This window comes from Rhineura floridana, chromosome 8 (genome assembly GCF_030035675.1).
Source record: "Rhineura floridana isolate rRhiFlo1 chromosome 8, rRhiFlo1.hap2, whole genome shotgun sequence".
Lineage (NCBI taxonomy): Eukaryota > Metazoa > Chordata > Lepidosauria > Squamata > Rhineuridae > Rhineura > Rhineura floridana.
The window spans coordinates 128,539,552-128,560,227 of record NC_084487.1 but is presented as its reverse complement, the minus strand read 5'-3'; the positions used below and the strand labels follow the sequence as shown (position 1 = coordinate 128,560,227).

Here is a 20,676-nt window from a genome sequence, read left to right as displayed (position 1 = left end):
CTTCATGAACGTTATGCTGTATCCAGAGCTTGGAAAAGTTACTTGTTTGGACTACAACTCCCATCAGCCCCAGCCAGCATGTCCACTGGATTGGGCTGATGGGAGTTGTAGTTCAAAAAAGTAACTTTTCCAAGCTCTGGCTGTATCACATGCCAGCGCCCCCCTCCCTTCTGTGAGCAAAGGAAGAGGGCGTTTGCAACGAATTCCAGCTGGAACATCTTCAATCAAATCCATTATTTTTACCTTATCGTGGGATCTCCACACACTCGCTCGAGTGTTAAAAACAGCCCCATTAGCATTGGATAACATTAAAAATACAAGCGCAACTTTTTGGGGAAGCAATGCAAAATCCAACCCTTCGCGATCCGCAGCTAATACTTCCCTTCCCGCTAGGAGTCCCTTTTGTCACCTTGCAATCTCTGAAAGACGCCATATTCTTCTGAAGGTCGCTTCCTTTTAGCTTTGCTCGATGCGAACGTTTGCAACATCCAAACCCAGCCTTTCCTCTGGAAAGAACCGGGGGAAAAGAAAGGTGCTTCCTGCACCCTGAAGTAACTGTCGGCGGTATTATGGCGCCATCTAATGACTGATTTTGGTAGCCGGTCTTTGTAGATTTGAGGGGAAATTTTGTGGGAAAGAAGGTGGTTTTGCTGGAGGAGGCGGCTATCTTAAGAACCACCTTTTCCCAGGTGAATGTGCTTTAGCAAAAGTCCGCTCTGTGCTATGTTCTGGGGGTGGCAAGCGGGGCGGGTGCGAGTAAGGGACGTGGAGACAACGGCATGCCCCTCCCGTCTGCCCCAATGGACCTGTGGGGTGCATGTTACAATGTTGCCCTGAAGATAACAGTGTGCTTAGGGTACTAGCTGAATTGTTTTGTACTGGTTTTGTGAGGCTGTTTGGTTTTTTAAAATTATTGCTTTACTTTTGTAGGACTGTTTTAGCAGCTTTTAGTTTATTTTAGTGTCTTCGGAGGAAATACCTATTGCTAATTTTTTTTAGTCAGTTTCTGAGTGTTGTTTACATTAAAAAGTAAGAAAAAAAGTGCGTAGAAACAAATAAAAGTTGTTGTTGATTACAGGCCATCGCTTCCTTCCCAGGCTTTGTTGTTATGGAAATAATGGCTTCAATCACAAATGATGCCCGGGAAGTTTCCCCTATGTATTAAGTTTCTTTGATCGCTTTCTGGAGCAAATAGATTTTCTGCTGCTGGACTGAATCAGAAGATCTAGTGCAGATACACTCGAGGGTGAGGCCTTTATCCAGTCCCAATCCTCTGTGGATTTATGTGACTCTCAGCTTAAGTTCTCCGCCATATAGTCACACATCTCTGGGGTATTTTGAGGATAAATGCAGTAAAATTTTGAGGAAGAAACTCTGTTTCTCAGGGTATTGTTCTGAAGGCACCTCCACATTTCACATGGTTACTATGTTTATATTCATGCCTGATGCAAATGCACAGTTTTAAAAAAATATTGTGATTGTGATTAAAAAGAGTTTTAAACCATCTTTCAGTAAAACTGTCGGGATGCTGGAACCCTACCAACAGCAAAACATCAATATAAAGTGACCATTAAGAGCAATACAAAACAGAACAGCAGCATAAACATTCAGCATACAAAAATTAGCAGAACAGAAAAAACTTAGCTAATTTACATTCCATACCTGGACCGTAATGGAGTGTCATGGCTGAAAAGAGCCTCTCTCTGGAAACAATTTACCTAACTTCAGATGGTGGGAGACTGAGATGATGAATGCAGTATTTGGGCAGGCTCCCATTTGAGAAGATAGTCCTTTGGTACTCTGGTCCCAAGCTGTTTAGGACTTTGAATTGTGCCTGGAAATGGACTGGCAGACAGCATAATTCTTTAAGCAGTGGCAAGATATGTTCAAGGTAACTGAAGTTTCCAAAGGCAGATTACAGCACGTTATATTAGTCCAAACTCCTGGTTTTCAGTGCGTGGTGACCAGGCTTCAGGAGCAGCCAGTGGAGTGGGGCTGTGCCATGAAGTTGTCCTCCCAACACTGGCTTCACTGCTGTTAACCTGGACAGTACAGGGGCAGCGCAGTGGCAAGTTTGGGGCTCTGCAGGTACGCCAGCAAGTGTGCCATATTGACTTTGCCAGCACATCTAAGCAGCTCCAACCTTTGTTGCTGGTCTACACTGCCCAGGTGAGTGGCAGTGATGTCAGTGTTAGGACTCCACGGCACCACCCCGCCACACTGGCTGCTCTTGCCAGGCTCTCTCCATCCAGAAGGGTTTATACCTGGCATGCCAGCTTAAGTTGATGAAGATATAGTACATTAATCTATACCATGGAAACCATTTACAGTGGTAATGCTTCATTGAATGGCACCCTAAGCTCCACATCTGAGTCATGAGACAGTCACCCTTGGCCGCCCTAATGGGTGACCTTTAGAAAGAGTGGGACAGGGAGAATGCAACCTCGCTCCTGCTTTTCATTATAAATAATTCACCTTATTCAACTTTTCTCATGCAAACTTATGTACTACCAAAATAGGGCGTATGGACATTTGCTGGTAGAGCCATCAGAAGCAGTGTTAGCTGGCTGGCCCAGGGCCTTTCTATATAACAGAGATGGTGTGCTTGTACAGTTAATTCTAGCACTTGTAGTTCAGAGAGATGTATAGTTTCTGTGTGACATGCTGACAATAATTTCCTTATGAAAAGTGATATTTATAGATATTAATTTAATTTTTAAAGTGAAACTGCTCTTAATTGCCTGATCCAGCAGGCTGTTCTTGTGATGATTATAAGATGTACTGTTTATACAAAGGATACCCATTGTGGATTCACCTTATTAAATACAGAGGTTACTCACTGGTGAGGCAGGTGCGCTCTGTGCATGCTCAGGCCATTTATTTCTGAGGCTTATAGTTTCTAATTATCATGTCTCCTTTGGTGGTGCTTAGGCTGCATCACACTTTGATTGGGTAGAATATTGCCTGCACATTTTCCTTCTCAGTCAGCCAATTGGCAAGAACCTCCTTGTGTTTATACCTTTAAAAAAACAAGCACACCAGAGGATCTGGACACTTCACTTAAAAATCCTCATAGCTGCCCTCCCCAGTCGTAGCCTTCTTCTGATTGCTTGACTATTGTCTCCATTTTGGTTAATGACTGTGCCAAGTTATTGATAATCCTTGACAAGTTCAATGTCCTCATTGTCAACTTTAAAGTTACATAACTCTTGTGTTGTCATTACTTTAGCCTTCTTGATGTTCACCTGTAGTCCTGCTTTTGTGCTTTCCTCTTTAACTCATCAGCATTGGTTTCAACTCATTACTGGTTTCTGCTAACAGTATGGTATCGTCTGCATATCTTAAATTATTGATTTCCCCCTCCAGTTTTCACACCTCCTTGATCCAAACCAGCTTTCTGTATGATATGTTCTGCATATAGATTAAACAAATAGGGTGGGGAAAAAAACACCCCTCTCTCACCTCCTTTCTGATGGGGAACCAATCGGTTTCTCCATATTCTGTCCTTACAGTAGCCTCTTCTCTAGAGTATAGGTTGTGCATCAGACAATCAGATATTGTGGCACCCCCATTTCTTTTAAAGCATTTCATAGTTTTTCATGATTTACACAATCAAAGGCCTTGCTGTAATCTATAAAGCACAGGGTGATTTCCTTCTGAAATTCCTTGGCCCTTTCCATTATCCAACATATGTTTGCAATATGATCTCTGGTACCTCTTCCCTTTCTAAATCCAGCGTAGACATCTGACATTTCTCGTTCCATATATGGTAAGAGTCTTTGTTGTAGAATCTTGAGCATTACTTTACTTGCATGGGATATTAAGGCAATAGTTCGATAATTACTGCATTCCCTGGGATCCCCTTTCTTTGGAATTGGGATGTAGATTGAATGCTTCCAGTCTGTGGACCATTGTTTTCTTTTCCATATTTGTGGACAATTTTTTGTCAGAATTTGGACAGACTCCATCTCAGTAACTTGTAGCAACTCTATTGGTATGCCATTGGTGATTTGTTTCTTATTTTAAGAGCAGCTTCCACCTCACATTTTAAAATTTCTGGTTCTTCTTCATACGGTTCCTCCATGAATGAATCTGTCATCCTTGCACCTCTTTTATATAATTCTTCAGTGTATTGCTTCTATCTTCCTTTTATTTTATCTCGGTCAGTCATTGTGTTCCCCTGTTAATTATTCAACATCCCTACTCTTGGTTTGAATTTCCCTTTCATTTCTCTAATCTTTTGGAATAGGGCTCTTGTTCTACTTTTTTATTATCCTCTTCTATTTCTGTACAATAACTATTGTGGTAGTTCTCTTTGTCCCTATGTACTAGTCACTGTATTATTGCATTTAGAGTTCTAACCATGTTTATTTCTCCTTTTGCTTTCCTTCTGTCTTTAACCATTTTAAGAGTTTCATCAGTCATCCATTGAGGTCTTTCTCTCTTTTTAATTAGAGGTATTGTCTTTTCGCATTCTTCCCTGAAAATGTATCTGACTTTAGTCCATAGTTCTTCTGGTTCTCTGTCAGCTAGGTTTAAAGCCTCAAATCTGTTCCTTATTTGATCTTTATATTCTTCTGGGATGTTATTTAGATGGTGTTTTGGCATTATGATTGCTTTGTTGTTCTTCTATAGCTTTACTCTGATTTTCGATATTACCAGTTCATGATCTGTACCACAGTCTGCTCCTGGTCTGGTTTTCGCAGAAAGTATGGAACTTCTCCATCTTCTGCTTCCAATGATATAATCAATTTGATTCCTATATTGACCATTTGGTGATGTCCAAGTATACAGTCGTCTTTTCGGTTGCTTAAAAAATGTGTTTGCAAGAAACAAGTTATTGGCTTCACAGAATTCAATAAGTCTCCTGTTTCATTTCTATCTCCTAAACCCCATGTTCCCACAATTTCTAGTTCTTTTCTGTTCCCTACTTTTGCATTCCAGCCCCCATGATTATTATCAGAGCATCTTGTTTTGGTGTGTGATCAATTTCTTCCTGTACTTCTCTGTAAAAGCTCTCCATTTCCTCTTCTGTGTTTGCCATTGGAGCATAGACTTGTATGATGGTTATGTTAATAGGTTTCCTGTTAAGTCTCATTGATATCACTCACTCAGACCTTGCATTGTAGCAAAAGCAGTTAGAATCTATATCCCTTCCCATTATTAGAGCAACCGCATTTCTTCTTAATTTCTCATTTCCTGCATAAAATATTTTGTATTTGCCTGATTGAAAGTGTCCCTTTCCGATCCATTTTAATTCACTCATGCCAAGTATTGTAAAGTCAATGTGTTCCATTTCTTTCTTGACAATGTCTAACTTTCCCTGGTTCATGCTTCTCACATTCCATGTTCCTATTGTGTACGTTGTACAATTCTGGACTCTCCTTTCGCATCTATGCACATCACCCCCAGGCTTCCTTTTGGCTTTGACCCAGTTGCGTCATTAGTCATAGCGCTACTCATACTTGTCCATTGTTCTTCCCCAGTAGCTTGATGAGTGCCATCTGACCTGGGGATCTCATCTTCCAGCGCTGTTGCATTTTGGATAGTCTATTCATAGGGTTCTCATGATAAAAGGTATTCAGAGGTGGTTTACCATTGCCTTCCTCTGATTCTGGATGCATCCTAGTCTCAGGTATCTCAGCTTTGAGCATTCTTCCTTGGGTGACCCTGCTAGGAGTCTAGCCTCTTGGTCTAGACTCCTTAACGGCATTGGTCTCAGTTTCTCAACACTCTCAAACCCCCTCACCATGTTAAGGTGTGCATCCTAGAGGGGGATAAATAAATCTGCAAAAATATATATTGGGTTGTATTCAACAATCCTACTCAGGATAGACCCTCTGAAGTTAATGAACCTAGGTTAGTCGTGCCCATTCATTCATTCATTTTCATTGGCAATCACTCGTGGCCGAGTAAGATTGTCTTCCAAGATAAAGTCTTTAATGGTGGTTCCTTAAGTGACTGTGGAGGCCAATCCTAGATCCACACAGCCTCCCACTGTGAGGACATAGGTGTCCAGATGGAAGACAGTCACAATGAGGATTTGCTTGATGTGCCTTCAGCTTAGCTCATTTGTCCCTTTCTGTCTGTACTTGTGCTTCTTCAAAGTCCACAGCACCTTAGATAACAGCCGACTTCCAACTGGGACGCTCATGGGCCAAAACTTCCCAGTTCTCGATACTCATGTTACTTTTTAAAAATTATCTTTAAGAACATCTTTAAACCTCTTTTTCTGTCCACCGATATTCCATTTTCCATCCTTAAGTTGGGAGAAAAGTAGCTGCTTTGGAAGATGGTAATCAGACATTCGAACAACATGGCCGGTCCAGTGAAGTTAATGTTGAAGGATCATTGTTTCAACACTAGTGGTCTTTACTTCTTCCAAAATGCTAACTTTAGTCTGTCTATCTTCCCAAGTAATTTACAGAATTTTCCAGAGGCAGCGTTGGTGGAATCTTTCAAGAAGTTGGGAGTGGCGTTTATAAGCTGTCCATGTTTCACAGGCATACAGTAAGGTCGGCAGGACAATGGCTTTGTAAATAAGCATTTTGGTCTCCCTGCGAATATCCCGATCCTTGAACACTCTACGCTTCATTCAGGAGAATGCCCCACTCGCAGAGCTCAAATTATGTTGAATTTCACCATCAATGTCAGCTTTTACAAAGAGATAGCTACCAAGATAAGAAAAGTGATCAACATTCTTCAGGGTCACACCATTAAGCTAGATTGGTGGTGCTACAGAGGGACTAGTTCACACCTGATGATGAAGCACTTTGAGTTTTTTTATATTAAGTGAGAGCCCAAGCTTTCCATATGCTTCTGCAAAGACATTTAGGATAGTTTGAAGATCTTTCTCTGAATGTGCGGAGACTATAGTATCAGCAGCATGTTGAAGTTCTACAACAGAGTTCTGCTTTCAGCCTACTGAGATTAAAAAGCTTTCCATCTGTTCAATATATGTTTTCCACACCAGTAGGACGTTTCCCTTCAATAAGGTGTAGAATCATAGGAATGAAAATAGCAAATAAGGTTGGAGCAATGACATAAAGGCCTTAGTAAGATCAATAAACATCATATATAAAGGTTGGTTTTGCTCCCGGCATTTTTCTTGAAGCTGTTGTGCAGTGAAGATCATGTTCACTGTCCCCCTGGAAGAGAAGAAACCATTTTGGGATTTGGGGGGGATATCTTCTGAGATAGGTAGGAGGCAATTTGCAAGGATCCTTGAATGGATTTTACCTGTGGTAGCAGGAAGAGAGATGCCTGGATAGTTCCCACCATCTGTTCTATTACCCTTCTCAAAAAGAGTGATAATTATGGCGTCCCTAAAGTCTTCTGGGATCTCCTTCATCATCCAGATCTTTTCAATGAGCTTATGAAGTTGTTGTGTAACTTCAGGCCCACCTTCTTTAAAGACTTCAGCAGGAATCCCATCAGGTCCACTACCTTTATTATTCTTCATTTTATTAATGGCTTTACTGACTTCATCCAAATTAGGTTGTCTCTAGTTTGTTGTTGCGGAATTTGCAAGAAGACCTCACCAGCCACAAAAGGTCGTGGTAATGCTGTTTGCAACACAGTGCAATAGACTCTTTATCCTTAAGAAGTTTGGTACCATCTATTGAATGTAAGGGATTCATACCATAATCTGTTGGTCCATAGATGGCCTTTGTGGCATTAAAAAAGCCCCATATATCATGAGCATCTGCAAAATGCTGGATTTCTTGAGCTTTCCTTATCCACGAGGCATTCTTAAGTTCTCCAGTTCTTTGTTGGACCTCAGCCCTGGCATAGATTTTCTTCTTAGCAGCACAGTCAATGTCATTCTGCCATATCAGGAAGGCTTTCCTTTTCTTGTCAATGATACATTCAATCTCGGTATCATTCTCCTCAAACCAATCCTGATGTTTCTTAGTTTGGTATCCAATAGTTTGTTCACATACTGCAATAATGGATGTCTTCAGTTTAATCTAGTGTTCCTCAATGTTTTCGGGGAGTTCCATAGGTAGATATCTCTTAAGTGTTGTTTGAAAGCAGGCTCGCTTAATAGGATCTCAAAGGGCATGGATGTTCATTTTACACCTTGGTTTTCTTCCTTGGAGCCTACGTTGAGGAACAATATTAATGGCCATAGTGGATCGAATTAATCAGTGATCTGTCCAGCAGTCATCGGCACTCATCATGGCCCTAGTGAGGAGTACATCACAACGATCTCTGGCACGGACAATTACGTAATCCAGGAGATGCCAGTGTTTTGACTGAGGGTGCTTCCATGATGTTTTAAATTTGTTTTTCTGGTGAAAGAGTGTGTTTGTAATAACAAGATTATGCGCTGTACATTTAGTCAGAAGTAGAATTCCATAATTTTATCCTCCTTAGGTATCTCTGATAAGATGGTGTCCAGCTGTGTATAAAAATTTTCGTTGATGTCTTCATCAGCATTTGGTATGTTGGCACATAAACACTTACAATAGTTGCCTGCTGGTTTTTGGTGAGTTTTAACTGAAGAGTTGAGAGTCGTTCATTAATACCAATAAGAACTTCTGACAAGAGCTTCACAAGATTATTTTTAATAGCAAAGCCTACTCCATGTATTCATCATTCTTGTTCTGGCAGTCCTTTCCAGAAGAAGGTATAACCTCCTTTTTCTTCCTTCAGTTGTCCTTCTGCTCTTCGAGTTTCTTTGAGTGCTGCTATGTCAGTATTAAAACATCTCGACTCCTTTGCGATGATGGCAGTCCTGCATTCAGGACGTTCACTATCTGCGTTGTCCGTGTATTCCATGTTCCAAAATTCAATTGTCTTTGTGACCACTAAGTGGTGACCCCATTGGACGTGGTAATCCAGTCAGGGAGAGATGAGGCAGACTATGTTTAGGGCAACTTTTCTAGCCCCCTCCCCATATGGGGTGAGCAGAGTGGATCCTGAATAGGACTGCTCAGTTGTGGACATAGCTGCCAAACTACTCAACTGGCTCGGTCCTTGAGCCAGGCGACTGAATTTGTATCCAACGCCCATGTGCTGGTCCATGACTCGGGGCTTCCGGATTTCACAGTCCTGCCCCGTTGCTTTTTTGCTGATCGCCACAGGACTTTTGTATGGTTTTATTTTGGTTGGAAGATTCCTGTGCATGAATTTGTTTTATGTGGGGAGATTGGCACACAACAATCAACACACAATCTTGACAGAAAAAGACTTTTATCCAATGGCATGGATACCACGAAGATTGGAAGTCTTTTATCTGCTGCAGCCTTCATCCACCTTCACAGCTGTTCTAACATACACTTTATCCTCTGCCTGTTCTGCTGTTGAGGACATTCTTGGATTGTTCTTTGTCTGGTTCCTCTCCCTTGACCTTACCACCATGGATGACCCTGCTGGGAGTACATGACTCCCGACGACATCACTCACAGGGTTCATTGAAACGCTCAAGCCTACTCATCACTACAAGGTGACGATTCAGCAAGCAGTCCTTTAACTTCAATGGGTTTACTCTGAGTAGGACTAGCATTGACTACCACCCATCAACACTTTTATTTATTTTTATTTAGTAGTTTAACAAGCGCTATATACAACATTTTTTAAAACTAATAAATAAAAATAAAATAGAAGTGTTGATGGGTGGTATTCAATGCTAGTCCTACTCAGAATAAACCCACTGAAGTTAATGAACATGACTAACCTAGGTTCATTAATTTCAGTGGGTCTATCCTGAGTACGGTTGTTGAATACAACACCATATATATTCTTGCTGATGCTAACAAATGTCTATACTTTCTAGGCAAGGTGACAAACCAAGTAAATTTTAACATATATTGATGTTTAAGAAATGGAGGACGCCACAGACCTGAACTTACAAGATCTGAACAGGGTGGTTTATAACAGATGCTACTGGAGGTCATTGATTCATAGGGTCGTCATAAGTAGTAATCGACTTAAAGGCAGATAACAAGAAATGGGTGACTATATTTGCTGTTTCTAATTTCTGACACAGTAAGTGTCCGAGGATTTGAAATCAATGAAGACCAAATATAGTTTAACTGAATTTCTAAAATGCAAAGAGTCATCATCAGTATAACAGAATAATTGGTTCATATTTAAAAGGATCAGGGGTTATTTGTTTTCTACTGACAATGGAGTCAGGAATATAAATGTTGCCTCTGTATTGAATGTGAACCCTAGTTGCTTCGGGCAACAGATAAAAGATTCTAGAATTAAAACAATCATTGTGTGTGGAACTGTTGATGCTGGTAGTCAGCGGCTGCTCCTGAACCATCACACCAAAGATGCTGCTTCTCTTCCTCCTGTGCTGCTGTGTTCAGCATGCAGTAGCTCTTCCCTTTCATTTTCTACCACCACCACTGCTGGTCACCTGCTCAAACCCACAACACCATGTCTATCAGAGGCATGACAATGAACTTCATGTTTCATGCTTCTGGGATGAGAATATTGACTTGAAGTATTCAAGAGCCCAACAACTGACTACAGAGATCAAGCAGGAAGAGCCAGGCATGGCACCCCCTCCTCACTGTGAGTGGTACCAAGACTCCAACTTGATAAAAAATACAAATAGCTGGTCAGGCCATGTGGTGTTGGTCACAGCTCTGACTCAAGGAGGCTTCCATCCACCTTGGGCTTTTATTCGTATCACAGTGCAGTGTGTATCAGTTTCATGCCATGCAGCTATATGTGCTCACAACAACCTGAGTGTTGAAATTTCTAGGCAGGATGTCCGTCTCTTCCTCCTCTCACCACATACTCTTCCTATTCATGAATGGCAACCAGTGCAGCTAGGTTGGTGTGCACGCCTTAAGAGTTCCATCTGGAGCTACCGCTTCAAGAGTCAAGGGGGTAGTCCTGAAGATCTCCTCATTCCCAGCAACCATCATAGTGAGCCACCTGCATCCACTCTTTATCCCCGTGCAGAATTGCACCAAGTGTGTGCGTCATATTATAGCTACCACATAACTGTGCACTATCGTCACCGTGGATTTTACACCGCTTCACTCCACATTGAGAATGGGCCTCAACTTGCACGTAGCTTGAGCTTGTATGTGCAGCCTGCTCTGCTCCATGTATTCAGTGTCTCTTCCACACAGCGCAGCCTGCCTCATAGGACTGTCAATCTTTCATGGACTCTCCAACCTCTCGGCTCCAAAACAATGGCTTACACCCTGGTGGATATGCAGGGTCTGGAGGAATGGTCTCACTCCTACAATTATAATCCTTTTGCTCTGCAAAGTGATTTCTGTGCTGCACCCAAATCACAAAATTCCAGAGAGAAGGTGGTGGCCAATATCTACTTTCATACAATTGAGAGGATGTCTAGAGGGTTGGCAGGAAAACTAGATTTCTCGAATGAAACTTTGATTTTCAGAACAAGCGGTGTAGCCCCGATTTATCTCACCCTCAATCCACAGAAAACCAAAACGGGCATCTACATTTTTAGCCATACACTAGGACTGTACTATTCTACTCAGGAAGGCACTGCTACCACTGCCACTAGGGAGGGCTTCAGTTCCCACTATATCTTTTACCAGCAGCAGAGCCTCTGTTACTTGATCATTGTTGAATTCATGCAGCTACAATTGCTCAAGTTCAGCATGCATGTATATCTGAACCGGAAAGAGACTCTGTTCAAGGCTCTAGGAGAAAAAGATATAGAAGTCCACGTTTTCAATGGGCATTCTCCTGATAAAAGTTTGGTCTATATTGTGTGGTTTATTCCTGTGCAACATCCTCTGCTGCAGTGCGAGTGGACCTTCAACCTGCTGCTTTTTGATTCCAGGAAACAATATATCCTTTGGAACAACACATATTCTTATGGGAATAGTCTCAAAAATGCTGTCCATTTTCTCCCTCGCTCTGTTTTATATTTTGAACCTGCACAATATATGGGCTTTGTAGCAGAAGTGAATTGCCGAAAAAGTGGACTTGCACATGCTGTTTTAAAAGCCACCATAAATACTTATGCTTCAAAGGTCATACAGCCAACAGTAGTCTGTCAACAAAGTTACTGTCATGAACTGACAGCTATAATCCATAAACCTGATCTTCCTGATCCAATCATACATTGTAAGAGAGAGTCAGCAATTACCGTGCAAGCAACTGCAAAGGCACAGTGCAGGACAAGTGCTGATGTAGATATACGGTGGAAAATATATAGTCTTGACACTGCATATTCAACTCCAGACTGGCCAAATCCTCTTAAACTACCTGATGATATAAATACAGGTGGAGTCATATTTCATATACCCAGAAATGTCTTACCTTATGGCTTTTATCATGTAAATATGACCGTGACAGTGCACCTACCTGCATATAATATAAAAATCATAGAGTCTGATTCAGTATTTCTCCAAATTCTGGAAAGTGACTTGGTAGCAATCATAGCTGGAGGTTTGTTCCGGACAGTTGGTGTTTCTGATCATTGGGCTTTGGATGCATCTTCTTCTTCTGATCCTGATGCAGCCAACCCCCTTGAAGGAATCACATTTAATTGGTTCTGCACCAAACGAGAATTAGACTTTTCAACAATGAGGCTGAGTACAGAAGGAAAATGCCATCCAAGGCAAGTAGATATACGCTGGACACATTCCGTTGGTGCAGTTCAAATAATGGAGCCCAATACATTTCAGGAAAATACAAACTATTATTTTATGCTTGTAATTCTGAAGCAGCACAAATCAGCATATGCATTCCAAACAGTTTGTGTGCTGCCTGGTTCTGTACCAATGCTGAATGTCACCTGTTTTGAAAATTGTGGGAAAGCCATCAAAGTAACAGAGCGATTCATTCTGTCCGCAAGATGTCTAAATTGTGAAAAAACTCATCGTACAGTCTACTTCTGGACACTTCTTTCAGCAAATTCCAAGGAAATACATTTTGATTGGGCTTCCAAAACTACAACTGGGAGATCAAATCCATACATACATATAAATTCTTTGGCATTCAGATACATGCCAGACAAATTCTATACTCTTAACCTGAAAGTAAGCACACAAGGAAGACAACCCGCTGTTTATAGGTATTCATTTTATGTTAGCTCTCCACCTAAGACTGGAAAATGTATCATTTATCCAAAGGAAGGTACAGCATTGCGTACAAAATTTGTTGTCCAGTGTACTGGATTTGAAGACAAAAATGGACCTCTTACATACAAAGTGATAGCACATTCAGATCTAACAAAAATGACTAAAATATCTTCTGTACAAAATAATACATTTGGAACAATAGTGTATATTGGTCATCAGCAGAAAACTCCTCCATCATTTCTCCCCACTGGTATGCCATCTAAAAAGTATGCCTTGGTAATATATGTTCAAGTGTATGATGCTTATGGAGTATTTTCTGAAGTAACTTTGGAGGCAACTGTGTATGATCCAAGAAGTAAGCCAGCTGATGTTCTTAGTGAACTACATGATTTAATCAGTGGGCCAAGTGGGCCTATGTCCATTTTCCTTGAAACTAAAGATTACTTTAATATAGGTTTTCTCACCTATATGGTGGCCTCTGTATTGAATAATATTGAGACTTCACCAACCATTCATCGCTCAAAAATTGATTTGAGGGAAATCCTCCTAAATCTTTCTGCAGGGATTCCTGCTACTGAGGTACAGATGATAAACCAAATGGTCTCTAGTATTTGTCAGGTGACGCAGGACATTAATGAAGTTAATAGGGAAGCACAACTGCTTGTGGTCAGAATACTAAAAGAGGCCAGTGAAGCTCTAACAAGGCTCAGGGACAAGGATCTGGGGTCTAAGGAAGCAGAGCTCCTTGGCAATGGTATATTTACTGGTTTATCTAACGTGTTGAGAGCTTCTCTCTTGAACCATAGGGATATCAGTGTAAATGCAATTAAAGAAATCCTTTTTGTGACAGGAATATTAGCAGACCTAGTCTTACAAGGTAAAGTCCCTGGGGAACATGAAACGAACATGGAAGCTAAAAACTGGGCCATTCGCTTAAGGAAAGCTGAAAAGTGGAACGTTTCTAGGACTTTCTTTAAAAGAAGATGCTCCAAGAACTGTTTTTATTTTCAGCTGAAGCTGGAGAACCACACTGAGTTACCAGCAGATGCTGTGGTTTCCACAATTCATTATGTGTTTGAAGAGAATCCCTTTCCTTGGGTGACAGATATGGCAGATATTCACACAGCAGTGACTGGATTCAAAGTGGTAGGAGCTAAAGCTAAAGGTGATCTCACAAGGATTATCCCTCAGGTAGCAGAAGTGATCATGGCTAGAAAAGATGAGGGCACCGCCACATTTAATCTGACAATAGGGCCAGATAAAAAACTCTCTAGAACAACTGGTGGCTTTAGTATTGAAGTAAAAAGAAACTTCAAAGATATATTTATACAGATTCTGTGTAATATGAAAGTTACTTTCAATGTATCTGTCTACCTAGGACTCAATATCAGCCATTCTCCAGTAGCTTCTTATATTGTTTTCTATGATAAACCTCCAATACCACGTGAAAGGAATACTAGTATTGTCAATTGTGCAGTTAAGGCTCCACATATCCTTTGTCTTCCTCAGTCATTGCTTTGGTCTCCACTCCAAGGCTATAGAGCAAAGAAGTGGAATATTTCAGTTGTCCTACAATCACACCCAATTGTGAGAAGACAAACCAAAAAGATTGTTCGCATTGCTGTTTTCACAGCTGATTGTTTAGATCTAGATGACATTCAGAACCAGTGGAAAGAAGGCACGTGCCGTCTCGGCCCTCAGACCAGCTGGTCCAAGATACACTGCATCTGCGAAGCAAAAGCCCATCCTATAACAAGCAGTCGCCAATCACCAGAGGCTTCTAATCCTGATGTCAGATTTTTGGCTGGCAAATTCATTTTATACCCTAATCCTTTGGATATAAACAAGGTCCTCTTAGCAGACTTTGACACAAATCCAGTGACACTATTGACTGTGTTTTTCATTTTTGCAGGCTACATTTTCTGTACCACTTGGGCCATGATCAAAGATAAAGATGATTTGAAAAGAAAAAACAAAATACTAGTCTTACCCGACAATGACCCCTACCACAAAGTACGTTATCTGGTCACTATATACACAGGAAGTCGGTTGGGATCAGGGACCACAGCAGATGTTTTTATTGAATTGATAGGTCAGAATGGTGTCAGTGATGTACATCACTTAAAGCACCCACAGTTCCCAACTCTTTTTCGTGCAGCCATTGACACCTTTCTCCTAACTACTAAATATGATTTAGGGGAAATTCTTTCCCTTCATGTCTGGCACAATAATGGTGGTTCTTCCCCTAACTGGTACTTAAGCAGAGTACAAGTACAAAATGTGTACACTAAGAAATTTTGGCTGTTTATATGTAGAAACTGGCTAGGTCTTGGCAAGGCTGATGGCAAAATAGAACGGTCATTTGTTGCTAAAAAACTAAAATCAAACTTAAATAAAATGGATTACTTCTTGATAAACCTTGCCAAAGACTTGGAAGACAGTCATATATGGCTCTCGATATTTGCTCAGGTTGTCACTGGTTCTTTCACCAGGGTACAGAGAGTGTCTTGTTGCTTAGCCATAATGCTCTCTACTCTGCTATTTAACATCATGTTCTTCAGTGGTGAAGAAGATCAGGAGATTCTTTCAGTACAATTACGGTATCTGAAATCTATCTACATTGGATTTGTGAGTGTCTTGTTTTCCATTCCTTTACAATTGACTATAACAATGTTATTTACATATTCCCAGGAGAAGCCTTTGCTGCATAACACAGGTGAAAGTGTGCCAAAAAGAATTCCCCCCTCTTTGCCTGAAGCCCTTGAGAAAAAGGGCAACTCAGTAGATTCAGTTGAGAAAGCCCAGCATCTGCCATTACCAGAAAACAATGCTAGCAACAATACTGCAGCAGACAAGGACACAAGTACTACTTACATAAAAGAGAAGCCACTGTACCCAGAGTTGATGTTCTTTTCTAAAGTGCCAAAATTTTCATGGTGGTGCAGATATGTCTCTTGGACACTGGTCTTTTTCATATCTGGGATTTCTTCATCTTTCATTATATTATATGGTTTGACCTATGGCTATACAACATCAATAGAGTGGTTTATAGCATCCATGACATCATTTTTTGAGAGTGTGTTTTTGTTGCAAACCCTAAAGATGGTTCTCATGTCAGCTATTACTACTATTAATCTCAAATATTGTGAAAACATCCCCTGGATAAGCACAGAACAGTACCAGGAAATGAAGCTGATCAAAGTAAGTATGGATGCTAACGAGATGAAAAAGATTCACTATGAACTTGCCAGAGTTAAACACACCAAGGAATATGAGCCATTAAAAGAGGATCAAGTCATAGTCTTGAGGAAAAGAGTAAGGGCTCAACACCTAGCATTTGTTTTTGTAAAGGATATCATTTTTCATCTTATCTTCTCATCATGCATTTTCATTGTTGCATTCTCCACAGAACCTACCACTACTTTTTATTACAATAAAGCTATACATAAACAATTCTCTCTTCGTTTGTCCGAAGTAAATAAACTGGAGCATATTTATATGTGGGTAAGCAACGTCTTTGTGCCTTTAATACATAATGACCACCACCCTACCTATCTTTCTCAATCTTGGTCTAAAATTCTTGGTTTGCCCAGAATGAGGCAAATAAGAGCACAGAATACTGAAAAGGCATGTTTTCCTCCACACAGTTTTGTGCATAATTATATGATTAGTAAAAGCCACTGCCGCCATGAATTTGAAACTGATCCAGAAGATCAAAGCAACTATGTTGGGTCATGGACAGTCCCAGCTACTGAATCAGCTTCCAATCACTCCAGCAGTTTTCAAGGGTTTACATACCAGTCAGATATTGATCAGTGGGAATATAAATCGTATGGTGTTGTAGATTTGTATGGGCCCGGAGGATACTCTTTTTATTTTTTTCCTGGAGAACAACGACCCAATACAACAATGAGGATGGATGATCTGCAAAGGAACAACTGGCTTGATGACCGGACCTGGGCTGTGATTTTTGAGTTAACAACTTTTAATCCAGATGTAGATCTATTTTGCAGTATTTCTGTTGTATTTGAAACTACTGATGTAGGTATTATTAATGCAAGTTTGTCAGTTCATTCTTATAAACTCTCTATTTTCCAGTATGAAAGCAACTCTCTGACGGTTGTGTATGGAATTATAGTGTATATTCTTGTCTTTTACCTTGCTGATGAATTTAACATGTTACGTCAAGAAAGGATAGGTTATCTCAAAACAGCTACTAATTTAAATAACTTTGCGATAAAGACAACCTGTATGTTTTTTATGTTGCTAATTGCACTGAAATTCAAGCTGGCTTTTACTTTGTTGGAGTTTCATCTACTTAATCCAGAAGAATTTGTTCCCTTCCATGTAGTTTCCCAAATTGATGAACTCTATAGGATGATTACTGGTTTCTTGGCCTTTCTTCTGGTTTTGAAACCGTACCGATATTTCAGATTCTTGTACAAAGTGCGTCTGGCAGAAAAAACCATGTCAGTAGCTTTTCCTAGTTTTGTTTATATGACTATGCTTGCGGCTGTATTCTTTTTTGTATACTCGTCATTTGGCTATCTAATATTTGGCCAATATGAGTGGAATTATAATACTTTGATTCATTCTCTCCAGACTGTAGTTTCATATTGTTTTGCAGCACTGAAACAGACTGGTCTTTCATCCAATAGGTGGCTGGGGATATTTTTCCGAGCATCATTTATGTTTACAATTATGTTTATTTTCATCAATTTATGGAGAGCCCTATTAATCTCTACTTATGGGTCAATGAAACAACCTGCTTATGAACACCATTCTGATGAAGCAGAAGCAATAAACTTCGTGGTTCTGAAGATCCGAAGTATATGGTTTTCCATCACCCATCAGACACCATCCATAAGTGACAGTGACCTTGTCAACACTATAATATTTGGAAAACCTGTGACCAAGGAAGATCATCCACGAGGGTTGAAAAGCAGAGAAGTAAATGGCAAGAAAATTGTTTATCTTTCTGTTTGAGAAAGACATGGTAAACTCTGAATAAATTCCATAATATTTCTTTCCCAAGCTGATCTCCATAGAGTTTCCATTCTCCCGCTTTATAATTATTTCCACCTCTGATGTTTCTCTCACTCCTCTGAGTTGATTCACTTTGGTGTTTCAAGTAGGTACAAACTCCCAGACAAAATCAGAAACAGGAGAGCATCCTGTGCTAATAATTTAGTTCAGTGTCACTTGATAGACCAGCAGCGGGCAACTTTTTTGACCCCAAGGCAGCCTGCAGCAGTTTTCAGAGGCCACATGCCACTGGTGGGTAGGGGCTAGGCTAAAAATCTGAAGGCCCGGGAAAAAATGAAAAAATAAACACAAAACCGATGTTTCCATTTTCCCCCTTTTCCAGTTTTTTTCTGGGCCTTCACATCTGTAAGCTAGACTCATCTTCCCCCCATCTTACACATACCCACACAGAGCCTTTGCCCGTCAGAGTCTCACTCACACACTCACACATAGAGCCTCCTTCCCCGACACTCAGTCCCCCGCCACAAAGATACACTGACAGGCTGTGGACACACAGCAGTTTAAAGTGGATTAGGTGTATTCCGTGTGTGTGTTATCCACACGACATTGTCCTTATCCAAGTGGCAGCCTGCACGTCCCCCCCCCCATTTAGTTTGGACTTTCCAGTTCCATAGATAATGTGGTAAGGAAAAAAATCAAACATCAAATTGCATGTAACCCAACTGTGGGGGTGCTGAATTGGTTGGGTGGCATTGTTTTTGCATGTGGAGACATTTTGCTGGGTTCTATCTGTCGCCACATCCCTTACTTCCAATGACGAGACACTCCTTGATGGGCTGCTGGTAGGGATGGGCATGACACACACGTTGTTGGGTTTATTTTTTTAAAACAACAACCCACTGTTCTGTTCAAATCTGGTATATTGGAAAACTTGTATCTCAAAAAATAAAAAAGGCGACATGCACAGGCAAACAAATACCTGTGCACATGCCCACAAAGGACCTCAGGTTTCTGAACCTCAGAGGGGGGATGTACTAACTGACAGGACAACAACGTACAGTGCAAATACATCCCATGGAGCATCACTCATTAATGTAGATGGGAAACACTGAAATAGGGTCCAATTGAAAGTGCATGAGATTGCACAAAAGTGCACATGGAAAAATTGGATCTGTGCAACTCACATGAGCATTAACACTCTGTTGCGTATACAGCCACAGTCTTTCTCACCTGCACTTACTCTTTGCCCTAATCTGAGTGTACTAGGAGAGCAAGGATTAAACCTCCACTCATACCTCCCCACTGCCCAGCTGATTGGTGCTGGGAAGCTGGCCAAGAGCCTCATGTGAGCTGCAGATTGCCCATATATATGTTAGGTCCAAACCCAACACGCAAGTCGCCCTGTCAACCCCAACTCGCTTATTACACCCGGGAAGAGTGCGGAGTTGAGTGCAAATGAACCCACTATCAGAGATCAAGTAACACGAGACAAAAACCTTTGCAAAGGGGACCCAATACTTACAAGCCGAAGCAGGCCAGCATGGGAACCTCGTTTATTGGTGTTCAAGGGTTTATATAGGCTTACCCCGAAGTTTACAATATCGGGTTCACGTCATAAGATACAAAAGAAGCAATTGCCAACTGTCATAGCTTTGGGGCATATGTAAGGAGGTAAAGGGGTACAGGGGGAAGGACAAAGTAGAAACATCAAGACTATCTCTTAGACTCTATGTCTGCATATTTCGCATGTCCTTGACATAAGCACTATGCAGGAACAGACAAAAGCAACTATTGAGGGGAGGCCCAGCTGCAACCGGGCGCCCCCTAAACTGGCGACAGACATGATATTACTCTGCTTACATATCAAAGGAGTATTACAAGTCAAGGATATAAGGGGCATTGGAATAGCGTTTGACATTTCTATGCAAGACGCGTTTGTAACAATAAGCAAGGCCATAAGCATAAATGTGATACAGAAATGCATAGTAGGGAAGTTTCCAGCTTAAACCGGCTTTTATTATGCGAGCCACTGGAATGTAGGTAAGGGTCAGGTCACCAGGAAATAAACCGACATTTTATATCAAGAGTCATATAAAGGCCACTTTGGTTCTATTTCCCATGAAGCCCAAGCTGGTTTAGGTAAGACAAGTGAATTATAGTTTTACAGGCACTGGGGGTTTCAATTTATCCCTAACAGTCCCCCCTTTCAGCCCTGAGAGACTGACTAGTCTCTCAGGTAGCTGTATTTCCCTGCTTGGGTTGCCAAATCGGTCTCAAAGCCATTTCCACGTAAGTTGGTTGTGGTTTTCGGGAAAAGGACAGTGTGAGCTTGCCCAAACAAACCGAGACTAATTGCATCAAATTAGGAATACATTGCAAACAACAGCAAGCAGAAATCAACAAAGCAAGTACCACAACAATGTAAAATAAAATTTTGTGCCAGTCAGGCCATGCAGAAAACCAGTCAGAAAACCCAGAGAACAAAGAGAAATTCCCAATGCACTCTACCTCATGATAAATGTTTCCGATATCGTTAATGTGTTTAATGACGTCAGCCTTGCTGTCCGTAATATGGGTACAACATTCGCTCCCTATTAACGAGCAGATCCCCCTGTGAGAGCTTAATAAAAAATCCAAGGCGAGCCGGTTTTGCAAA

General features: G+C 41.0%; 2 protein-coding genes across 4 annotated transcripts in view; one reads left to right on the top strand and one right to left on the bottom strand.

Moving 5' to 3' along the window:
• The window catches only part of TTC38 (tetratricopeptide repeat domain 38), a 36,272-nt gene extending 35,710 nt beyond the window's left edge, over positions 1-562 (bottom strand). Inside the window, exon 1 of one of the 3 annotated variants that reach the window (XM_061582472.1) lies at positions 410-562. In XM_061582472.1, coding sequence (XP_061438456.1) covers positions 410-433 — 24 coding nt within the window. In that variant the 5' untranslated portion in view covers positions 434-562. The other 2 variants (XM_061582474.1, XM_061582470.1) reach the window with 2 other exon arrangements.
• A 9,724-nt stretch (positions 563-10,286) lies between these two features.
• On the top strand, positions 10,287-18,020 carry LOC133363373 (polycystin family receptor for egg jelly-like). The gene is made up of 3 exons (XM_061582769.1): positions 10,287-16,349; positions 17,133-17,283; positions 17,827-18,020. The coding sequence occupies exons 1-3, from the start codon at positions 10,287-10,289 to the stop codon at positions 18,018-18,020; spliced, it is 6,408 nt and encodes a 2,135-aa protein (XP_061438753.1).
• Positions 18,021-20,676: the final 2,656 nt, after the last annotated feature.

What these genes read in the sequence shown, in the direction of transcription:
- LOC133363373 (XM_061582769.1), top strand. Translation starts at nt 10,287, where the DNA reads ATGCTGCTTCTCTTCCTCCTGTGCTGCTGTGTTCAGCATGCAGTAGCT. An exon ending in TCATAGTCTTGAGGAAAAGA is followed by an intron (nt 16,350 to 17,132) that starts GTAAGGGCTCAA and finishes TCTATTTTCCAG; the next exon opens with TATGAAAGCAACTCTCTGAC. An exon ending in CTTTGCGATAAAGACAACCT is followed by an intron (nt 17,284 to 17,826) that starts GTATGTTTTTTA and finishes ATTCTGATGAAG; the next exon opens with CAGAAGCAATAAACTTCGTG.